At 40.8% G+C, this 20,843-nt stretch overlaps 1 protein-coding gene across 1 annotated transcript; it reads right to left on the bottom strand.

Annotated features, from left to right (window-relative positions):
- Positions 1-16: 16 nt before the first annotated feature.
- Positions 17-19,955, bottom strand: serinc5 (serine incorporator 5). Its single transcript, XM_030791203.1, has 12 exons — positions 19,616-19,955; positions 13,959-14,123; positions 11,159-11,337; positions 9,989-10,071; positions 8,921-9,014; positions 6,524-6,735; positions 5,617-5,709; positions 5,117-5,243; positions 3,969-4,038; positions 3,027-3,063; positions 2,538-2,685; positions 17-2,207 (listed from the first exon to the last, which is right to left on the bottom strand). The coding sequence occupies exons 1-12, from the start codon at positions 19,640-19,642 to the stop codon at positions 2,063-2,065; spliced, it is 1,380 nt and encodes a 459-aa protein (XP_030647063.1). The 5' UTR covers positions 19,643-19,955; the 3' UTR covers positions 17-2,062.
- Positions 19,956-20,843: the final 888 nt, after the last annotated feature.

Below are 20,843 nucleotides of genomic sequence, written 5' to 3'. Positions count from 1 at the left end.
AGGACATCTGCTAATGTCAACAATTTGTGTACTTCCAGAAAAAGAAGGGCGATGGTTTTGAACTACACAGCAAAGCTTTTATCATCTCAAACAACTGTAATTCTTAAGGCATATCATCTCCATGTCTTTATTTAAAAAAAAAAAAATCTGATTGCTAAAGACACATACAAGCAAACTGGATGATTATATTCCTAAAGCTTGTTTAGATGAAAATATTATCTAAAAAGAGCAAAAAACAAACAAACAAACAAAAAAAAACTGCTACACAGACTAATGTTTTATAATTGTTCTATTCCAAAAGTCAAATGTCATACTCCTTCGACTAGAATATTTGCTTCCCTTCGGTTTTAAATGCAATGACACACTTACATGAACCCAATTAAAAAACTCAAATACTACAAATTTCCAGTTTAGTTTCCAGCTCATCCTTCTCAACCGACAATTTTCTAACAGTAACTAAAAAAAACAAAACAAAGGTTTACACATTGCAAATGTATGGAACATTATTAGTGTTAGTAGAAACCACTACAAGATGAGTCAGAATAGAAACTTAAATGGAAAAGCCCACCAGAACAAAGACAAAAGGCTTTCCGCATGTTAAGTGAAATACACTTAATTCCAAAGTCTATCTAAAATGAGTGTGGAGGGGGAGGGGGGGGGTGGGTGGGTTCTATAGAGTCTATATTCAAAAAAGCAGAACACACACAGTAACAATGTAGAGCATCAATCGCCTACTGCGGTTAAAAAAAAAGACATAGTGTATGTGAATCTATTCAAAAGAGTAACAGTACAGGGCAACCAAAAGACGAGGAAAAGCAGTGTTAAACAAACTCCGTATCTCTTAAACTAATCTCCAGAGGGCTGCTGCTACCTGTCAGCTCCAGTGACACTAGGTCAGACTGAGAAACGTTAGGCATAATTTACAGACATCCGTTATTTGTGCAATTTTTGAACATTAGTACTTTTTGCTTGGTATTCAAAGCTGCTTTGAGCCAATAAACTTCTTTAACATTTTGCCTTTGGTAAAATGATATAAAACGCTTTAATCTGACCAAAATTTAATGACGGCGACAATTGAGATTAAAAGAAAGTACACCCTTGTCATCTGAAATAGAAGACAAAAAGTAACAGCCCAGGTTAACACTACTAAATTGCATTTGTAACACACCTGAAACTTGAGAAAAAAGTATTGTTTCTATAAAACTGCACAGAAGCTTGGAACAGTGAGGGCAGTAACTGGTCTCCTGAGCTGAGGTATATTTCCGTTTTTTTTTTTTTTTTTCTTGCCACGAGTGGAACACATTCTCCAGGTTTTTACTCATAGCCTGAGTCATGAGTTGTATAGAGCAGAAAATGTATTCACTTTAAATAAGCATTCTCTCTCTTCAGACAAAATAGTCTAACTAAAAATGACTTACTATGACAGATTGGTCCCACAGTATCAAACGTGACTAAAGATAATGACATACATACGGAAAACATCATTTTCTTTGATGAATTCTATTTCGTAACATTGTAACAAGACCATTCTAAATTCTAACGCCTCAAAGGGTGATGTGAAACTATAAATTACTGATAAAATAACCAAATGGAAACCATATCGAGATCTATTTGTAGAGAAATGTTATTTACACATCCTTTAATTGGATATAATGTAACATGCAAGACACTTACAGGTGGTATGTAAGCCTGAGCAATGTATCATTTACATTTTCCCCCCCAGTTATATGTAGTTATATGTAGTCTGGGTCACAGGTGACAGAAGAGATGACTTAAAAACAGCGACGGAACTGTAACAAAGCTCCAAATATCAATGCATACAAAAACAACAACAACAACAACCTTAGAAAGAATTAAAGGGGCCTACACACACCAAGCTTGTTCTTCACATAAAACTAGTAACAAAATAAAACCAAATAAAAATAGAACGCTATGGTCAAAGGCAAGGACGAAAAAGAAAGACCCCACACATCTGTTTGTTTGTTTGTTTGTAGGATGACAGTAGTGGCATGTTGTCTCTTTTTTTGGGTAAAGGGTGGGGGTTGGGTGAGTGAGACAGGTACTATGCCTCAAACCTCTTTGGGAAGAGCATGGGTGCTATCAGAGTCCACATGTAGAGAAACAGACACACCCAGCACGACGCCATCTTAATCCAGAACACTGACCAGCTTCCATCCAACAGCTTCTCAATCTTTGCATTATGATAACTGCAAACACACACACACACACACACACACACACGTGTCATGGTCAATCACAGTGCATAGACATAATTATGACTTTCACTAAATTAAGAGAGACAAAACAACAGCAACAACAACACCAACTTTCATAATCCCTTGTAACTGTCTGATTGTTGTCTGTTTCTCTGTCTATCTTCTAACCAGTGGACTAGTCATTGTCACATGGTTTTCAAGAGAGGGGTGTTCTGCATATAAAAAACAGGGATGTTCTGATTGGAAAGTCGAACGTGAGCGCGAGCGTAAACGGATGCAGAGACTGGAAGTGAACGGAAGAAAAACAGAGAAATGACTCACTGGAACCAGTTGGTGACGGTCATCATGACGTAGAGCGAGCCAAGGAAGAAGACGAAGTGGAAGTAGGCGTAGCTGTACACCGTCCCCTCTCTCTCGTCATACATGACGCTCTGGCCTCCTCTGCTGTTCTCCTCTTCATCATAGTCCTCTGCAATGACAGCATCCCTTCTGTTCAGCCAAAGGGGCTCCCTGCAGTACACTCTCATGACCACCAGAGGTCTCCTGCACACCCTTTCTTTCTTTTTTTTTTTTTTTTTGCCCCTTAATTTAGTCTCTGTACAATAACCTAGATTTTTTTCAACTTTGATCTGATTTGAATTCATTCGTAAGTGATCAGCTTTTATTTTGTTTTTAGAGAGCTGAACACATACTGGATGACTGAAGCTGATAAAAGTTTGTGATTATCACTGTGGATAACCAATAGAACTGTCTGAGACATGGATCTATATTAAAAAAAGGAGAAGAAGAAGAAAAAAAAGCAGTTTTTACCTGTGTCGTCACCACAGCAGAAGCAACATCGTGCTCTCTGAAAGAAAAACACATCACTGAGAGACAGAACCAAGCGACACTTCCCAACAAAATCATCTTTCTGCTAGACCAGAACAGTCATCTAGTTTAATCAAAACCAGTCTTCGGATCTTCTATTGTCGACAACACCATCTTCCTAGTTCGACTTTTTTATCCCTACATCAGCGAAAACTGCCAAAATAGAGGAAACGACCGTTTAAACGAGAATGACCAATTCTATTGTTTGCTCGTGCTTCCTCACAGGTGTGGTTCCAAAGTGAAGTTTGTGTCACGGTATTGTTTAGGATTTAAACATTCAAACGAGGGTTTAAACATGCTGGGCATGTGTCCATCACTAGAGGAAGAGACCTCAGTGACTCTGAGAGAGGGATCATTGTTTTGGGTACGTTTTACTGATGTTTGATGGGGAACGGTGGCTAAGGTGATGCTGGCACGGATAGTCTGAGGAAAAGTTATTGTCAAAAAGTTATTGCTAGGATCAGCTATGGTCACATTCACATGCTCCTTGACTGTGACATTCACAATCTAGTTGGAGGGGCAAGTTAAAACAGACAAGTAAATCTCAATCTGTTAACTGTAAATACTGGTCAGGTGCCTCAGCGAGTAGTTTCATCCAGGGAGGTCCATCAGCGACAGTAAAGTCAGATCCTTTATTACGCCTAAAAATCCATATTTGTGATTAAAACTATGCACAGGAAGTGATCCAGTGAGCAGCGAAAGGTCATTTTTTCCACCACTATCCCCAAACCACCACAGCGAGAGAATGAGATCTCTTGCCTCGAATATAGTTCTGGACTCCTGCGCACTGATGTCATTCAGTGCGACTGAGACACTCTGTGGTCGTGTTTTTCCTTTCTTCTGACAGTTACCTATTGACGCAATGGGCTATTTAAGGTGAAATACCTCATTCTCCGACACCGAGTTCCCCACGGAACGCAACGCCTCAGAACTTCTCTTAGTGGTGGATGTCAAACTGCATGAACAGATGCACAGAGGGGAGGAACAAAAGAAAGAGAGATGGAGAGATAGAGATAGAGAGAGAGAGAGAGAGAGAGAGAGAGAGAGAGAGAGAGAGAGAGAGAGAGAGAGAGAGAGAGGGAGGGGGGAGAGACATAAAATATTAGGTTAACAGCCCTTCCGTTAAAACCATTTCTGCTCATTTTCCCTCTTGTAAATGACATTTCTCAAACATACATTTTGGTTTTTTTTCACTCCACCCAAACTGGAGAAAAACATCAAAAGAAAAAAAAGGCAGCCAATATTGTTCCACAGAAGGAAACTCAAGGCTGATTCAAACTGATAGCGTATTCGCAAAAGTGCCCCCCCCCCCCCCCCCCCCCCACCCAGTCATTCCATTTACTTGTTAAAAGCATAATTACAAAGAAAATTATTTAATGCTTGAATCTTTCATTATAAAAGTACTGCTTAAACTATATGAAAAGGCAAAACTCAGTGGGGTATATCCACTGTTATGAAAAAGACATAAAATTACACCTTTGAGTTGCGACCATCTAAAACTCAGTTCATCTCAACCACTAATAACAGATCTACACAGCTCTGGTGCTTCTGAAATGGACTAATTCAGTAAAGAGCTAACCTCAGCAGACGTGTCTCCAGATAATGGAAAACATATGCGATTCCGCCCATCCGCAGTGTGGGAGCTAAACATGGCACACTATAATCTCAGCTTCATGCCAAGCAGGACAAGACTACCTGCTTTCATGTTCAATGTAACACCCAACAATAACTGCTTAATTACATGTTTACATTCCTTTGGCTAAACGGGACAGTCCTCACAGACGCCCAGTTTAAGGACCTGCTTCCTCCGTCACAGAAAGATTATAAACCAGAGAGAGAGAGAGAAAGAGAGAGAGACAGATGGAGAGATTTAGAGAGAGAGAGAGAGAGAGAGAGAGAGAGTGAGTGAGAGAGAGAGAGAGATGGAGGGAGAGAGAGAGAGAGAGAGTGAGTGAGAGAGAGAGAGAGACGGAGGGAGAGAGAGAGACAGATTTAGAGAGAGAGGATCTAAAATAAACACGGGAAGCTCATACCAAGAGTACAGCACGCAGCCAAACAAAATGGTTGTCCCTACTCCCGTCACAATTTTGTTGTCGCTGTCTGATCCGGAACTGAACGGAAAGACACAGACAGTGACGTTTACCCCATCCACCTCCACCTCTGCAAGAGAAAGAACAGCAGGATGAATAAACAGGAGTGAAATATTTCACCCAATTTATAAACATGTACATATAGGAGAGCATGCACTGTGCTTTTAATTCCTTATAGATTCATAGTGCATTACTATTTTAATTACTTCAATTCATTTCTCCTAGGGTGTTTCACTCTCCTCATTAACTGTCTACTCCCAGGATGCCGTGGTCACTATTTATGTTCCTGTATGAAAGAGCTACTGCAAGTCTAAAAATTCAGAAACCACAAAGGGTGAAAGCCTCTAATACTGTCAACACAAGCATGTTAGCTTAGCCTTTTTCTTTTTCTTTTCTTTTTTTTTGCTCCACGCCCAAATCTAGGCGAGGTTTCCTATACTCACTTTCAATGGGTTTGCTGGACAGAGCTGAGAAGGTCAGGTACATGACATAGACACTGATGACAGCCGGCTGGAGCAGCCCAGAGGTGGGTTGGACTGTGGTATGGACAGAACAAACATAGCTTAGCAAACATAGCTTAGCAAACATAGCGTAGCACCCAGAACAGGCTACACTTTGACCTTGATTCTCTCTGACGCTCCCATGTTCAGGGAGCTATTCCAGAGGAGGATATTTTCAGCTTTCTACATCTGTTTTTCAGACCAAAAAGAAAACAGCGTTCTCTAAAAACAAACACATGTTCAAGAAATGGAAAAACATAAAATACGACTCCAGACAACTGTAACAAAAGGTCTGCTTGTTTTGACACCTGCACAAAGAAATAGCTGGGTTGAAACTGGTCCACATACTGGTCGTGAGAAAATGCTAGAGGGCTTTAACGAAAATACATTGCAAGCATGCAGAAGCCCGTGGGCCTAGAGGTTACGGAATCGGGCTTGTGACCGAAGGGTCGCCAGTTCGATTCCCAGGACCGGAAGGAGGGCTCGACCAAGGCACCTAACCCCCAACTGCTCCCCGGGCACCCACGGCTCCTGTGCCTGGTGTGTGTGTGTGTTCACTACCCGCGTGTAAGAATGGGTTAAATGCAGAGGATAAATTCACTGCTCACAGTGTGTGTGTGTGTGTGTGTGTGAGCGATCACAGGATTCTCTTCTATTCTATAAACTCTGTGCAATTTTTCAAAATGCCAAGGCCCTGACAAGGTTGTTACAAGCAGAAAATAATCCACCACGACACACCAGAGCTGAATCATTACACTTTCGAAGCACTATAAACAGCTTTATAAAACTTTAAACTTTATAAAACTTTAAACCCAAATACGTTTTTTTTTTCTGAAAGCTTGTCACTCACAGGTCTGAATGCAGGGGGAGATGGCGAGCAGAGACACTATAAAACAGAGACCGGAGTTGACGCCCAGGAAAATCTTATTAAGGAGACAGGCCTCTGAATGCGTGTAAAACAGGACCATGAAAACCAGAGCTCCGACAGCCACCGAGAAGAGGACCAGTGTAGCCAGTGCCAGGGCAGCATACCACAGTTTGTTGCGCTCCACGCCAGAGGACCTGTGGAGACAGGGAAAGAGGAAGAGAGAGAGAAACAGAGAGAGCGAAAGAGTGTTAGCAGCTAGTAAAAACATAGGAGGAGTGTGGGTTCTCTTTGCATCGGCCTAATCTGCATTCGTAACTGTAATTGTAATCGTACGTAAAAAAAAAATGAGGTTTCTGGTGTTGTGTACAAAAAAAAAAAAATGAATGCTAAAATCAACTTCATACGTGTGAATTTGACATACAGTTACACAAGTTGGGAATTTCTGCATGAGAAAAAAAAAAAAAAGGTCCCATACTCCTGGTTAAGAAACATCTCTTGCATCTTAAATATGATGAGCTCGATTTATTCGCCAGATTGTTCGCTTTCGCCGTGTCGGTTTCCCCTCCGCAAAGTCAGCCCGTATCTTGCTAGCCTCATTAAAATGAAAAAAAAAAAAAAAAAAAAAAAAAAAAAACCCCCGTTTAACCGAATGAGAGAAGTGCACTGTGACGAGCCCGCTCTGTAGCGCAGCATGCTCCCTCACCCAGTGCCGAGCAGAGATGAACGTCACACACTTGGCTGCTTTCCAGGGGCAGCCTCATGTCATCTGGCCTATTCACACAAGAGCTGTCACAACACCGAGCAGAAGGAAAGTGTCTCTGCCCGGAGTCCCTCTGGGACACTATCTCTTCTCAATGCAAAAAAAAAACCCGAACCAAAAAAAGACATGAAATCTTATTCTGTTCAAAATCTTGTTAGATTTTTTCTTTTTTCTTTTTTTTTTTTTGTCTGTTCAAAACATGTCCAAATGTTACAACCTCAAAATCCTGACATACAAAGACACCTTCAAGGCACTAGAGGTTAAAATGATTAAAATGTCATTATTAAATTATTTATAAAGATAGTCAATTACTAAAATATGTTGGATGTAATATTATGGTTGTGTTTAAACGTAAGGAAAACCTAAAATAGCTGGTTTGTCTGTACACATAACTATCTTTTGTCACAGGACATAAGACAAAAAAAACAAAACAAAAACAAACAGAAAAAAAAACTCATGACTCTGTTATTTGGGGCCTTTTGTGTCGAGGTTAGCGTTTATTTTTTTTATTTATGACTTTTTTTTCTGCTTCTAGGCAGCCCGGAGAGGAAACTGTGAGTTTGTGTACACCCTTGGCCATGTGTATCCTGTCCACAGAGCTGGACAGATGCCAAGACTACTTTTTCTCCCTCCCCTCCATTCTCTCTCTGTTAATATCAACCACAACGAAACGAGGTCACGCACCGCTGACTGGCAGCATTTACTTATGCAAAACTCTCCAGATGGCCTTATGCAGAGGACAGGTGAAAAGTAACTCCTCTTTCCACTCATCCTCGACACACAGCTTCAGGGTCAAACAATTGAAATTAAGAGTGTACTGAAATCACCTGACCAGAATTGAAATGTTTAACAGGCTCTTAGCAAACAACATTTAGCAAACAATACGATATGAAAGGTATCTAAAGATCTCTAGAAAAAAAAATCTAGTGAGGTGAAAGAGTGGAAGATTAAAGAGATATGCATATGGTGTGATAGAGAGCTCTATGTGCTGTTGGTTCAAGCGTAAAATATTAGCTCTTAAATCGCCTCACACAGAAAGCTGTTGTCGTAGAAATTGCCACTGACTGCAAACCAGCAGCATCATCTCAGCCTCCACTATTGTTTAAGTGTTACTGAAAAAAAAACAAAAAAACACTTATAGCTGCAGAGCAAGATTCATTCAAATCCAAGAGTCATTTGTTCTTTGATACACAAATGTGTATCTATACCTCACTCAACAACCACATGAAGGGAGTTGGTTCAGACCAACTCAGGTAAAGTACATCCCTAAATAACTGTTACATGAACTAGAAGACTGAACCAACCAAACAAGCACGAAAACCCAGAGCTCAGATTCCAGTTTTAGTTTTAAAGAGTGCAAACCCTGCTCTCCCCGCCACATATATAAAATCTCTGTCTATGGAAATTGAGGGCTGCCTGTTTATACTATATTCCGTGTTCCCAAAGCATAATGATTTCCAGTTGTGGGAAGACTCAATTCACTGTGAAACTCTGGGTATGGAAACATGGTTAGTGGAAAATGGGAAAAAAAAGTTCTCCAAGTGTCAGAGAGAAGATATAAAAATGAGAGGGAGACATTTGTGAAAATGGTTTAGCATTTTGCTGGAAAGTTCTCTCACCAGTTCTGGTTCCATCTGTGGGCAAACTGGACCAGGAGCATGAGTTGTATCAGAAGGAACAGAAAACCACCAACAGCGCCGATGTACCGCCAAACTATAATCAAAAAAAGCAAGACAGAAAAAAAAAGAAAGGGAAAAAAAAAAAAAAAAAAAAAGATGAATTTTAGATGAATTCCCCAAGTTTGATCCACCATATTCACAGCCACATTCGCTTATCTCAGACACAAGCGGAAAACAGACACGATCAGATTCTTCACGCGTCTGAGGTCGCCTCATTGGCCTCTCTACTCAGGTCCGACGCCAAGGGTTCAGCGTTCTCCAGCTTCAGGATGGACTCAAACAAAATCAGTGCGAAACAAACACGTGAGGCTATTTACAACTCGAGCAGGATCACGAGGAAGCGTGCAGGATGCGGGTCCCGCTCTGCAGATGTTCCTCATCACCAGAAAGTCATTATCGTTAAATCATATCTGGGATATGTCAAATGTTGAGGTTACGGAGATCTGTGTCGAATGCGCCTCGAGCTCGCTCTGTTCTGTGTTGCTATTGTCAATGAGACGCCCGGACCGTAATTTAAAATGACTGGCGCATTCCAAACGAACTGGTTGAGTTCCAAAGCAATGTTGTTCCACGCTTAGAGATATCGACTTTATCCGCTGAGATTTCCATACTTTCGGACACGGGGCGCGTACCACCACAGGATACGGTTCAGCAAAGGAAATTCTCCCTTTGCGTCTTGAGGTTTGAGTAAAGCAATAATTTTTGGAATAGGAAAACAAAGCCATACTGATAAGGATGGAGAATTCTAGAGGGATATGTACATATGTGTTTTCCTTTTAAAATCTGTTGGGGCAGATTAGTTCTTTGAAAATAAAGCTGAATAAATAAAAAGGGAGAAGATGTAGAGATGGATTTTAACATTGAATCATTCAGGGTTTGCTAGGAGGAGTAGATACTAAAGGCGACCAAAGATACATCTGAATGAAGGATTCAAACGTAGGGGAGAAAGAAAGAAAGAAAAAAAAGAGAGAGAGAGAGAAGAAAAAAAAAAGACATTATATACTGTACCTTCAAGAAATGTCTCCTGGTTTGGGAGGAAAAATCCTCCAGCACAGCAGCCAAGCAAAGCCGCAAACTTCAGGAACCAAAAACTATTTGGAGAGGGGAAAAAAAAAAAAAAAAAAAAAAAAAGAGTGTATGAGGGTAAGGTCCGTCTGAAAATAGTCCAGTAACTGTCCCAGTCATTTTAAACGAGTACACAAACATCCAATTCCCACAGATATGTGCAAAACAAAAACACTCTACTTTACCCAGTTTCTTTTTCAAGCTCAGACAAAAGGTTATATATATATATATGTATATCAGATTTCAATGGGTAACAACGCTGATCCAGTGTCACTGTTTCTCTTTCACAATCCTAATAAAAACGTTTATATGGGCCGAGTGGAACTGATCCTAGATCTGTAAGTGTTAGTGTAGGCCACGTGATGCATATGATTTTTCACAAAACTACAGCTTTGTGGTTGAGAAACCACATGACTCCACAGCTTACTGAACCTGAAAACCCTTTCAACCACTCTATGAAAATTCCTCAAGTGTATATTCCACTGTACATCTGGCTGCTCAAACACTTGAGTTTTCTCCCTCCGTTGTTTAGAGAGGGCTATCCTGTTGTATTTCACCAATGTAAACATAAAATGAATGTCCGTTTTGCAAACAGGTCCGTCCTTGGGTTGTGTAACATGGCGTCAGGTTGTACAACGAATCCTGTCACTAGTTTTCTCAAGATGTGGCCATATATTGGCTGTTCCATTATGTCACATTTAACCGTAAGACAAAGATCCATTCACTGAGGGTTTCGCTTCAGCAAGGGGGTTAAACCTCTTTCTGTATGAAGGTTAGATTAAAGCCTGACTCTCAAATCTCCAATCCAATTTCCACTCCATAGTTCTTTAATTAATACATCCATTCAGTGACAGTAGAGTGGGTGGACAGCTGAGAATGAGAAGGAAAGACGCCATTGGACAGAATTCGTAGGGAGATTTCTCGGCTGAGGGCTTTCAGCCAAAGGATACACACAAACTCCTGCAGCTCTGGTGAACCTGGGACACATGTAAGCAGCTCAAAGTGTGGTAGTCAAGGGGTGGAGAAAGACAAGCAATGCAGAAACAGAGCAAGTCTCATGTTTTCCAAAGAAAAAAAGAGGGTGGGTGGGGCGGGGACTCAAAGATCACATACCCGTTGTGAATGGCCGACCGGAACCCCTTGCTGGTTCGTACTCGTATGGTGAAAATGCAGAAGAAGAAGAAGAAACACGCCATGCCAAAACAGACTTTGTACACGGCCGTATAACCAACCAACGTCTTGCAGTTGTCCCCCGCGTTGAGCGTGGCGCACATTTCAGAGTAGAACGGTATCTGGACGAGACGAAAAAAAAGCAGACAGAGGATTAGATGCTGTAACAACAACAACAACAAAAAAAAGAGTTGAGATTCGGTTTAAGGCTTAGCTAGACCTAAACTCGAGGCTTCACCGGCCGCCTCGACTTAGCGTACTGCTGCTCCGTTTCATGTCGGTTCCACTTGGGGGACATTTGAATTGAAATCCTTCGAAGGAAATTAAAATTCAGTCCTTTAACTGTACATCACCAGTTACAGAAGCGAGAGCCTTTAAGGTAAAAAAAAAAAAAAATTCATGCATGGGGCAGATATGCAAATGAGGATGTGGAACAGTGCGAAAGCCTTGGGTGATATATTAAAAAAAAAAAAAAAAAGCGCTTATCACACTGGTTACAGGCAAGTCACAATTCAATGGCTCCGACAACGTTTTCTTTTTCAATAAACATGCAGACCGCAATGTCATCCAGTCAATGAAAAAAAAAAAAAAAAAACATAGCTACAGCTCATTCTAGTAAATGACTAACTTTAAAACACTCATTATTCTCACTTTCACCTAACGCAATGACGTTTTTACACAACTATTTTCATGCTTGCTTTCCTAGTCACAAGATTCGTGTTTCACATCGGTGAGATTGAATGAGGGAATAATTGATGCCTCATGACCTAAAACACTGGGTCACTGGACGTTTAGAACGGACAAACGCATACATCGCATTACCCCAGTCAGACGTTTGCCAACTCTCTACTGAAAGACAGGGGCCTAATTGTACCCATATTAACTTTCACGGCTCTAGCTGGGCTGGAAAAAGAAGAAGAAGTAGAAGAAGAAAAAGGGGCTCTCAAACGTCCATAGATCTGTTTCAATGGAGCGAGTAAACAAGATGCCAACAACATTTCGGAATGACAAACAGGGGATGGGAATGAATAAATTATAAGGCATTCTACTGATCCGATTCTCTTTCAGGGGGAAAAAAGTAAAAAAAAAAAAAAAAAAAAAAAAACGAGAGAAAGAATGAGTAGGGCCTTTCGAGATCTGTATTCACGTGTACTTGGACAATAGGTGGGGACGGTAAAACCTCTGTACACACGGACTGGCGCGTTCGCGGCCGCCTTTTGTGGCTTGGCAACGGGCAAACTGGACGACAAAAGGGGGTTTCTATTAAGTTTAGAGGAGCATTCTGCTTTTAATAGAGACTGCTTACTTTAATATAATGTAATTTGACAGTGTTCTGTACAAAAAAACAAAAACAAAAAAAACCATTAGATACATAATGCGATAGAGTTTTAGGAGCTGAAGTGAAATAGGCCAATCAGAACTGTGTGGCTGGGGGGCTTCAAAAAAATTGTCGAAGCTTTGGCATGCTTTTAATCTGTGGTTGGGGGAATGCAATCAACGTATAGAATTAACATCTCTCTCTGATTAGATCAAGACATCGAAGAGACTGGGCTTTCAAATTTTGAGAACAGTCTTTTGCAAAGGGAACGGAAAAAAAAAAAAAAAACTTCAACAAGGTCTCTCAGTTGTTTCTGTTCCAGAAACAGTGTGGTAAATTTGCTTCTCTTTAGGTCCTTCCAAGAGGAGGGTCTTTTGTAATTTGACGGGGCCTTTAAGCTGTTCTTGTTCTCTCGTGGAATTTACACAGCAGGGAGTCAACCCTATACCTAAAGACAAAACAAGCTCCCCCGATCAGTCTGCCAAACGGAACCCTCCAGCCGGCCTGGCTTGTACACAATGCCGTACAGTTCAGTCACACCAAATGACATTCCATTCTACCATCTCTATGGTTTTCAGAAATAGTTCCCGTCCAGTAGTTGCATGCTCTGAAGAGGGTTCTCGCATGAAAACCAACTTCAAAAAGCGGCTTTGGATACAGAGCGATGGGAAATGCACATCTGTAATTTGTGGATTAGTGCAAATATACATTCTCTCATTTTTTCTTGGAATGTTGAAAGATTCCAGACATAGACCTTATTGTCCCAAGTGCCCAAAATCAAAACAAACATTCCTGCATTTGTCTACCTTTGTTTCATGGCTGTCTGTATTTGACTGCAGCAAAAACTCATGGCTTGTGTTTGAGTGCTTGCAGTGAAACTTGAAAGTTTAATGAAGACGGGGCCTTCTGGTCTTCCCCATTTGATTACTGCATTGCTTGTAATGGCCTTTAAACCAAACATAAGACTCCTTCAACACAGTGAAAAGCTTTTAAGGGAATTTATTGAGAATTTGAGTTCTTTCTGGTAGACATATGATTGCCATTAGTCTGAAAAACACAATACCACACTTATACCTCTGTACAAAAATTCAAAACTTCTCATCTTAACTGTACAGCAACATATAACCAATGATTTATTTCTCTCATTTTACACTGTTGTGTCTGCTGTATGCATTATAATTCTTTATTAGATATCATTTGATAAAGGTTTTGCATTTCCCCTTAAAAAATAAAAAAATAAAAAACAAAGCCCGGAATAATTGGATAATGCGTGTGGCTGGAGTTTCTCTACCCAAGCCCTGTGTTACAGTCTCATTATAACCTAACCTAGAAATCCAAGACAGACGCTATTGATAAAGCGAATCTTTAAAAAACAAAACAAAACAAAACAGAACAAAACGAAGAAACGACCGAGCCGATACTTACTTTATGCATCTCTTTCTCCACTGCCGGCGACATCATAATAACACAGACGATAGTGACCAGCATGAAATAGAGGGCGTACATGAAACGCGTCCCCGTCGACTGTTTGATCTTCGGACAGCAGCCGCAGCACAGCGAGCAGGCCGCAGAGCCGCAGCAGCACGCCAGCTACAGGGAAACGACAAAAAAAAAAAAAAAGGAGAAGAATCGCAGTCATTCATTTTAGCAATGTGTAGATTATTTTCACCCTTTTTTGGGGGGGGGGGGGGGGGGGGGGGTATTTGGTCCAGATAGCGGTCGCATCATTTGTAACCATCAGCAGGGGTGTGAAAACTCATTTCTGAAAGCCTGCGTGTTTTCTTTGCCTTTTAAAAACCGAGGTGGATGTGTTCACAGAGAATGTGTTTGCTTAGGTTCTCAGAATTGTTTGACAGCCGTCCAAAATACCTAAAGATACACCTGCCCTTGGAGGCAGAACATGACACACCCAGGTACAGAGCAAAATGGATTTTAAGACTTTTGGCAAATTCTTTGGACTTAATAATAATAATTTAAAAAAAAACATTGCAAGGACTAAATATAAATACTGTAGAATGTTCCACAATGTGAAATCTCATCATATTGTTTGAATATCAGATTGAGTTCAGGCCAGATGTGATGGCAGAAACACGCCCACACATTCATCTTAAGCGAGTAATGTTGTGTCTCCATTTTATCTCTTCAAACACAGACTGTTACATGTGGGATAGGTTGAGAGCGTCTGGGAATTTTGGAACTTGCTCACTGACTGTCTGCCGACAACAAAGAGGAGTAAACAGGACAAGCACAGAAAAAAACAAAAAACCAATAACTGTGGATCCAGCTGATAACTATTGCTGTCTTCCCAACTGTTCACAAACTGTCTCGAAAATCAGCCTCTAATACGGCTGCTGAAGACAAGAAAAAGGTATTTGGTCACTTAGGCTTCTTAATCGTTTTTAAATATTACAGAAAGACTTTTCAGCTCTGTACAAACCAGAGCATGTACTTTACAACAGAGACACTCAAGGACCGTGAGAACATGTAGTAAATTACACCACAGACAATGCATATTGTGACATAAGTTCCTAACACAATAGGGGTCTCGCTGGCAACCAATACAGGGGTGTTAAGCCCCTCCCCTTGGCGACAGGTGGCCAGCTACTATGACCCCAGACCCTATTAGCCTCATTCCATTACAGTCCGTTAACCAAAGGACAGCTAACAGCTAACCCAACATTTAGAGTGTTAGAGAGTGTGGGTAACCACTTCAGCTAGTGAGACGCCCATCCCCCATGGAAGCATCAGATGAAACTTCCACAAAAGCCATTCTCTGACTGGACTCCCTTTGTTGTTCTCCAGCTGCAGGCGGGAAGAGGTCTGGGTGAAAGGTGACCTGACCTCTTACAAAGGCATGTCCAAGCTAAGGAAAAGAACCAGGGTTCACATGTATCAAGTGTCTTAAGAGTAAGAGCACTGATATAGGATCAGTTTCCCTTCTGTCCAAACAAATACATTTAATAGGATTACAGAAAGCAAAAAAAAAAAAAAAACCTTATCCCAGATCAGTACTTACTGTACTGAGAAAATCTGATACATCTCACACCTGGTCAGAGTCAGAAGTTTCTCATGGTAATTAAAGCTGAGACACATGGAATGTAGACAAAATCAGTCGAAATGTAGACAATCAGTCTAAAAACTGATGCTCAATTTTAACATGGATATTTAAGTTGCTCAACTGAGATGTAACTTTGCATCTCAGTTGTAACTGAGATGGCAACTTTAGAATACATTTGGGAGAAGACGAGACATAATCTCTACAGACTGGCGATATCCTCCTGATAGTTATAACGTGGCATTTGAGGAAGAAAGAGATGACACACATATAACACTGGCTGAAAATCTCAACCGTAAAGTCCCACGAAATACTAGCAGGATCGGAAGGAACACAGTTTACCACACAGTTTACCGTGGGGCTTTGACCAGAGATGACACCAAGACTACGAAACTTCCCAAAGAATTTGGTCGAAAGCGGGAAAAAAAACAACAACTGACACATGGCTGATCAGATGCGATTTTAACCAACACAAAAAAATTGCTTTACAACAACTTGAAAACTGCACACCTTCCCTTCAAAAATATTCCTTTGGAATTTTTTTTTCCATGTGAAACCGAACAGATAAAGCACTACATAAATGACAGTATCGACAGGTTTGACATGACAACGTGAAACAGGGAAACAACAGTAAAACACAACGGTGACTCATACTCTAGAGAGCCCTCGCGCTGATATATATACTGCCCGTAAAAAAAAAAACAAAACAGAAAAAAACAGACAGACACACACAAAGGGAACTGCCTACACTACATCTGAGATCTTTCACTTTTGGTTGGAAGTGTGCTTGTTGGCAAAAAAAAAAGGAAACAATTCTTCTATAGTCTCTGGTCTGTGAATGGCTGCATTGTTGATTGGTTCACCAGGCAATTGTATAGTCTAGGCAAAAAATGTATTACTTCACTGTTTGAAGTGTACACACACAAGAAAGCGTTCTTTTGTGTCTGGTAAATAGGGACCATAGTTACACCGAACATCTGAGCCTTCTACTCCGCTGTCAAATGTATGGAGCATAAAAAAGAAGCAATGACGAACAGAAGAGTTTGGTCGGGAGTGGTTTGCATGATATAAGAAGTTTATTTTCCGCTCCGTCAAAAGGGACATTTTTTCCCCCCACAGAAGTACAGTACTGTACATGACAAAAACACCACTTTCACACGACTGGACGAGTAAACCAGATGAATCAAAGAGCATGTGACCCCTGTGGTAAAAGCCACAACTAGTGCAATCTGGTCTGATTGCTAGTTCCCACTCTATGTCCGACTGAACGGCCACTGAAGAAGAGACAACCAGAAGAAAAGAGATAAGTCCAACAACAAATATTAGCCAACAGAGGACGTTCTGTGGATTTATACATTTAGTACTTATAACCACTAAATAGTTATAAATGCTGTTAACACATTTAATGGGTTAAACTGTACCAATACCACAAACATAAAACAAAATATAACAAAACAAAACAAAACAAAAAACCGCAGACACATACAAAGCTTTATATATCAGTACGTTTCATGACTGTATGCTTTCATAAATCTCTATTTTTTTTAATGCGTTCAATTAAGAAAAACAGCTTGTTAACACGTGATACTAAGTGCTGAGAGAGAGCAGCCTCTGCATCCATAGGTGCGTTCAGTCGTCGGGCGGAATACATTAGCATCTGGGAGGGCATTTCATGCCATTTCATCATACCCTCAGCACTGAACACCTCACTGTGTCCTAAATAAGCTGGTCGGGAAACTCGTGGCGACTGGTAAAAATCCATGCAATAAACCATGAAATCATCACATCGACTGCAAACATGTCTTACTCCTACATGTTTGGCAAAATGAGGGTGTTTGTTTATTATATTTCCAGGAATTTGTCAGAGAGAGAAATCAGCATGGCCAGCCAGTCCCGAACCCCCGATTCTCAAGAGCGTTTACCCACCTCTTTACATAAGTGAGTTCTGAATCACAGCGGGAGGTTCTGGAAGGTTCAAACCCAAGCTTGACCTTGAAGAGTACAGTTAAGGGGAGTGTTTACACGCTGATAGACCACAGCTGGCGATAATGGCTTATTTAAGAGATTTGCAGTCGGACACACAATACTATGAAGTAAACCAATGCCACCTAAAAAACTAAAAAGAAACAAAAAAAAGAAAGAAAAACACATGCATGCATCCTCCAGAAAAAAAAAGAAAAAGAAAGTACAAACTCGTCATGCACAGATGGCCCCTGAAAACTGTTAATCTAATAAACTTAATTAAAAGGGATAATGAATCCATTAGAGATACAATGGTTCTGTCAGTGCGGTTAGACTAATTATAATTGCTTTGAGAAAGAAAAACAAGAGATAAAACAAGTCAATCGCTTATGTTTACAAATATTTCAAAAACAGCTATTTATTTCCCACTAAACGTCATGTGTGCTAAATGTCTCTGGGTCAGCACATAGTCATCAGCGAGTGACTCAAACTCTGGCAGCTAGTCTAGAGCACTCTGCAGATTTTCCAAGGAGATAACTCCAAACCTGGGGAAAAAAATAGCTGTTACAATGTTCCACGGACAAAATAAGAAACCAGAAGTTTACAAAAACACAAGCATGTACCTTACATCACATGCAACATAAGTTTCTGTTTTCGGTTTCCCCAGTTTTGACATATACAGCGATGAATGATCTTTTAGCAGGTCACTGAAAGCTAAGAAAACACAAACTTTCCTGGTGTTAACTGATAGTTTGAGATGGTTAATTACAGTGGAAACTAGTCCTCTCACAAGAATTCACAGTCCGTGGCCACATTCCAAAACTCCAAATTAGCATCTCTGCCTTCTTTTCTTTTCTTATCGTGAGCTTCTGTTTAGATGAACTAGATAGATGGGAGGGAAAATGGTAGCCACTTAGTCGAGACCATTTATACCCACCCCGGTCTTAATTAGCACTGAGGGGCTGGAGGTGGGGAGGAAGAATCTTGAGGAGTTCTGGAATTGGACCCCTATCAATGTCTGTCCCTAATCATGACTGCCAAAAAAACTTTGGGGCCTTTGGCTCCTAACAGGCTTAGCGCTAATGAGACAGCCGCACAAGCCACCAACACTTCGCACTGCCCGGTCTCTGTTTTCCAACGCTAATCTTATGCAAACAACCAGCCTCACTGATCAACTAGGAAATGAAAAGACCACCCGCGGACTTACTTTACTAACAAAAGGGCAACAACTAACGTGGGCCAGTTAAGGCAGAAATCAGCATCTTGAGAAAGAGAGAGACAGAGAAAGAGAGAGAGTAGGGAAGACAAAGTTGGCAAAGCTATTGTTGATCTTTCCATGATTAAATCGTTCACATTATACTTCACTGTTTTTTTTTCCAACTTACTTTAAGGTCCAGCCCAATTATTTCCGCAACGACTATACAAATAGGAATTCAAACAAAATTGTAACTGTAACTTGGACTAGCAATGCCTGAGTTTCGAGGTAACTTAATCTAAAATGAAAATATCACGACAGTACAACTGTAAAGAGTGTAGGTCTGTAGCATATCATGGCGTTTAAAGAGTTTATTTGAATGAACACCATATCCCGTCAAATGAGTCATCGCAAATTATCAAGGGCACAGGGTGGTCACTTCCCAGTTAAACGATGGAAACAATAAACTCATGTGACAAAACATGATGGAGCCTAATTACGACGATGAAGCTGTATTAAATACAAGTAAATGAAAGCTTGACACACATTAAGTTTCGTGATAAATTCTCGTTGTAAACATTGCTGATGCTGACACTTGGACACATAGTCGCCATTGTCAGTTTGCTCTCACGCACTCTACCAATACATGAACAAAGCCCGGTAAAAACGAGTTGGAACTGAAGTTAAAAATAAAACTGGCTTTGAAATAATGTAGCTTGACTTTCATTGTCAGTGCCAAGCGACGAAAACAATCTGACTCTCGCCAACCGTTTTTTTTTTTTTTTTCGAAAATCCAGGGACCGCTGCCTGCGGTCACATTAACAGGGAAACCCATTTTAGCTATTGCATAGACAAAGCTCTTGTACTCACCTGAGCTATACAGCAACGGGTGCACATTTTGAAAAAGACGACAAATATTCCCTATTCCGATCCGGGACAGATGTTGCCGCTCATGAAATTTTCGCCACAGCAATTACTATGCTCACGCACTCTTTCGCCCTCACTCGTCTCAAGAATCTCACAGCGTGCGCTACGAGTGGCTACTGCCTGATGTGCTCCAGGCAGACAAAGGGTACTGGAGCGTATCGAAGCCAAACTGAGGCAGGAAGATGCTGTCGTTGACAATGAAGATGGCGGAGATGATGTCTAATTCTGTAAATCACCGATGAGAGCTTCAGTCATCCATAACGTGTAGTCTTGTTTCCCACAAACTCACGACTCAGCCAAAACCTACGATTTCTCTTCTCATGTCACTTCCGTTGTCGTCATGTTCCCGGTTTCGAATTCTCTTTGAAATGGTAAACAAGGAAGCTACGTTGTGTCGCTCTCCAAAATCGCTAAATTACATATGCTTAGATATCTGGCTACAGCTGGGTTTCTGTGGCTGTTGTTTTCAGTAAAGTCGAGTTAATATTCATAGATCTTGGCATTAGTACGTTTGTGATGGGTCAGCGGCGGGTTGTTTTGATTTCACACTCTGTGATTCTTTGGATCATCTTGATTTGATGGAAACAAAGAAGCTGACACAAGGGATTCCAGTACAAATGAAGGTGCTATAGACAACACAACTCATATCAATACAAACTCTCTTCAGAGGCATTCTCGAGAACAGCGGCAGTTCCGTTAAATAGGACATGATAAACTGCATTTGTTTAAAACTGCGGAAATTGTATTAGTAACAGCCTAAACCGCGGGTCCTGTTAGAGCGGTCTGGCACGAGCACTTTAAGCCCAGCAGTGAGCATGCTAATCAAAACGTTTAGGGCCTTTATTGCACCAGGTGCGAGTTGTACCAGTTGTGCTATGTGATCCTGAAATTGGCAGAGTCTGGCGACTGTTTCATGACAACGACGCCCCCTTCTGGCCTCTCTCGCAACAAGAAGCGTGCTGAACCACAGGTTTGAAAAGTTCTTATGTACTCGTTTGTTCTCCCTATCTCTTCTTTTTCACCTATTCCCAACAGTGAATGAGCAGGTAAAATCAAGCTGCACGAGCTCCATTTGTTCTCTCTACCTCAGCCTATCCACTCTTTAAAGTAAAATCAAGTCAAGCTAAAGTAAAAAAGATTAAAAGTTGAACCTCGGGACTTGAACATGTGA

The sequence above is a fragment of the Chanos chanos genome, chromosome 14 (assembly GCF_902362185.1).
Source record: "Chanos chanos chromosome 14, fChaCha1.1, whole genome shotgun sequence".
NCBI classification, from domain to species: Eukaryota; Metazoa; Chordata; class Actinopteri; order Gonorynchiformes; family Chanidae; genus Chanos; species Chanos chanos.
The sequence above is the reverse complement of the archived record's forward strand: the minus strand, read 5'-3'. Positions and strand labels throughout refer to the sequence as shown.

Coding starts and splice junctions, on each gene's coding strand:
- serinc5 (XM_030791203.1), bottom strand. CDS start 19,642: ATGTGCACCCGTTGCTGTATAGCTCAG. Junction 10,072..11,158: donor CGGTCGGCCATTCACAACGG/GTATGTGATCTT, acceptor CTCTCCAAATAG/TTTTTGGTTCCTGAAGTTTG. Junction 5,710..6,523: donor CTCCCCCTGCATTCAGACCT/GTGAGTGACAAG, acceptor TCCATACCACAG/TCCAACCCACCTCTGGGCTG.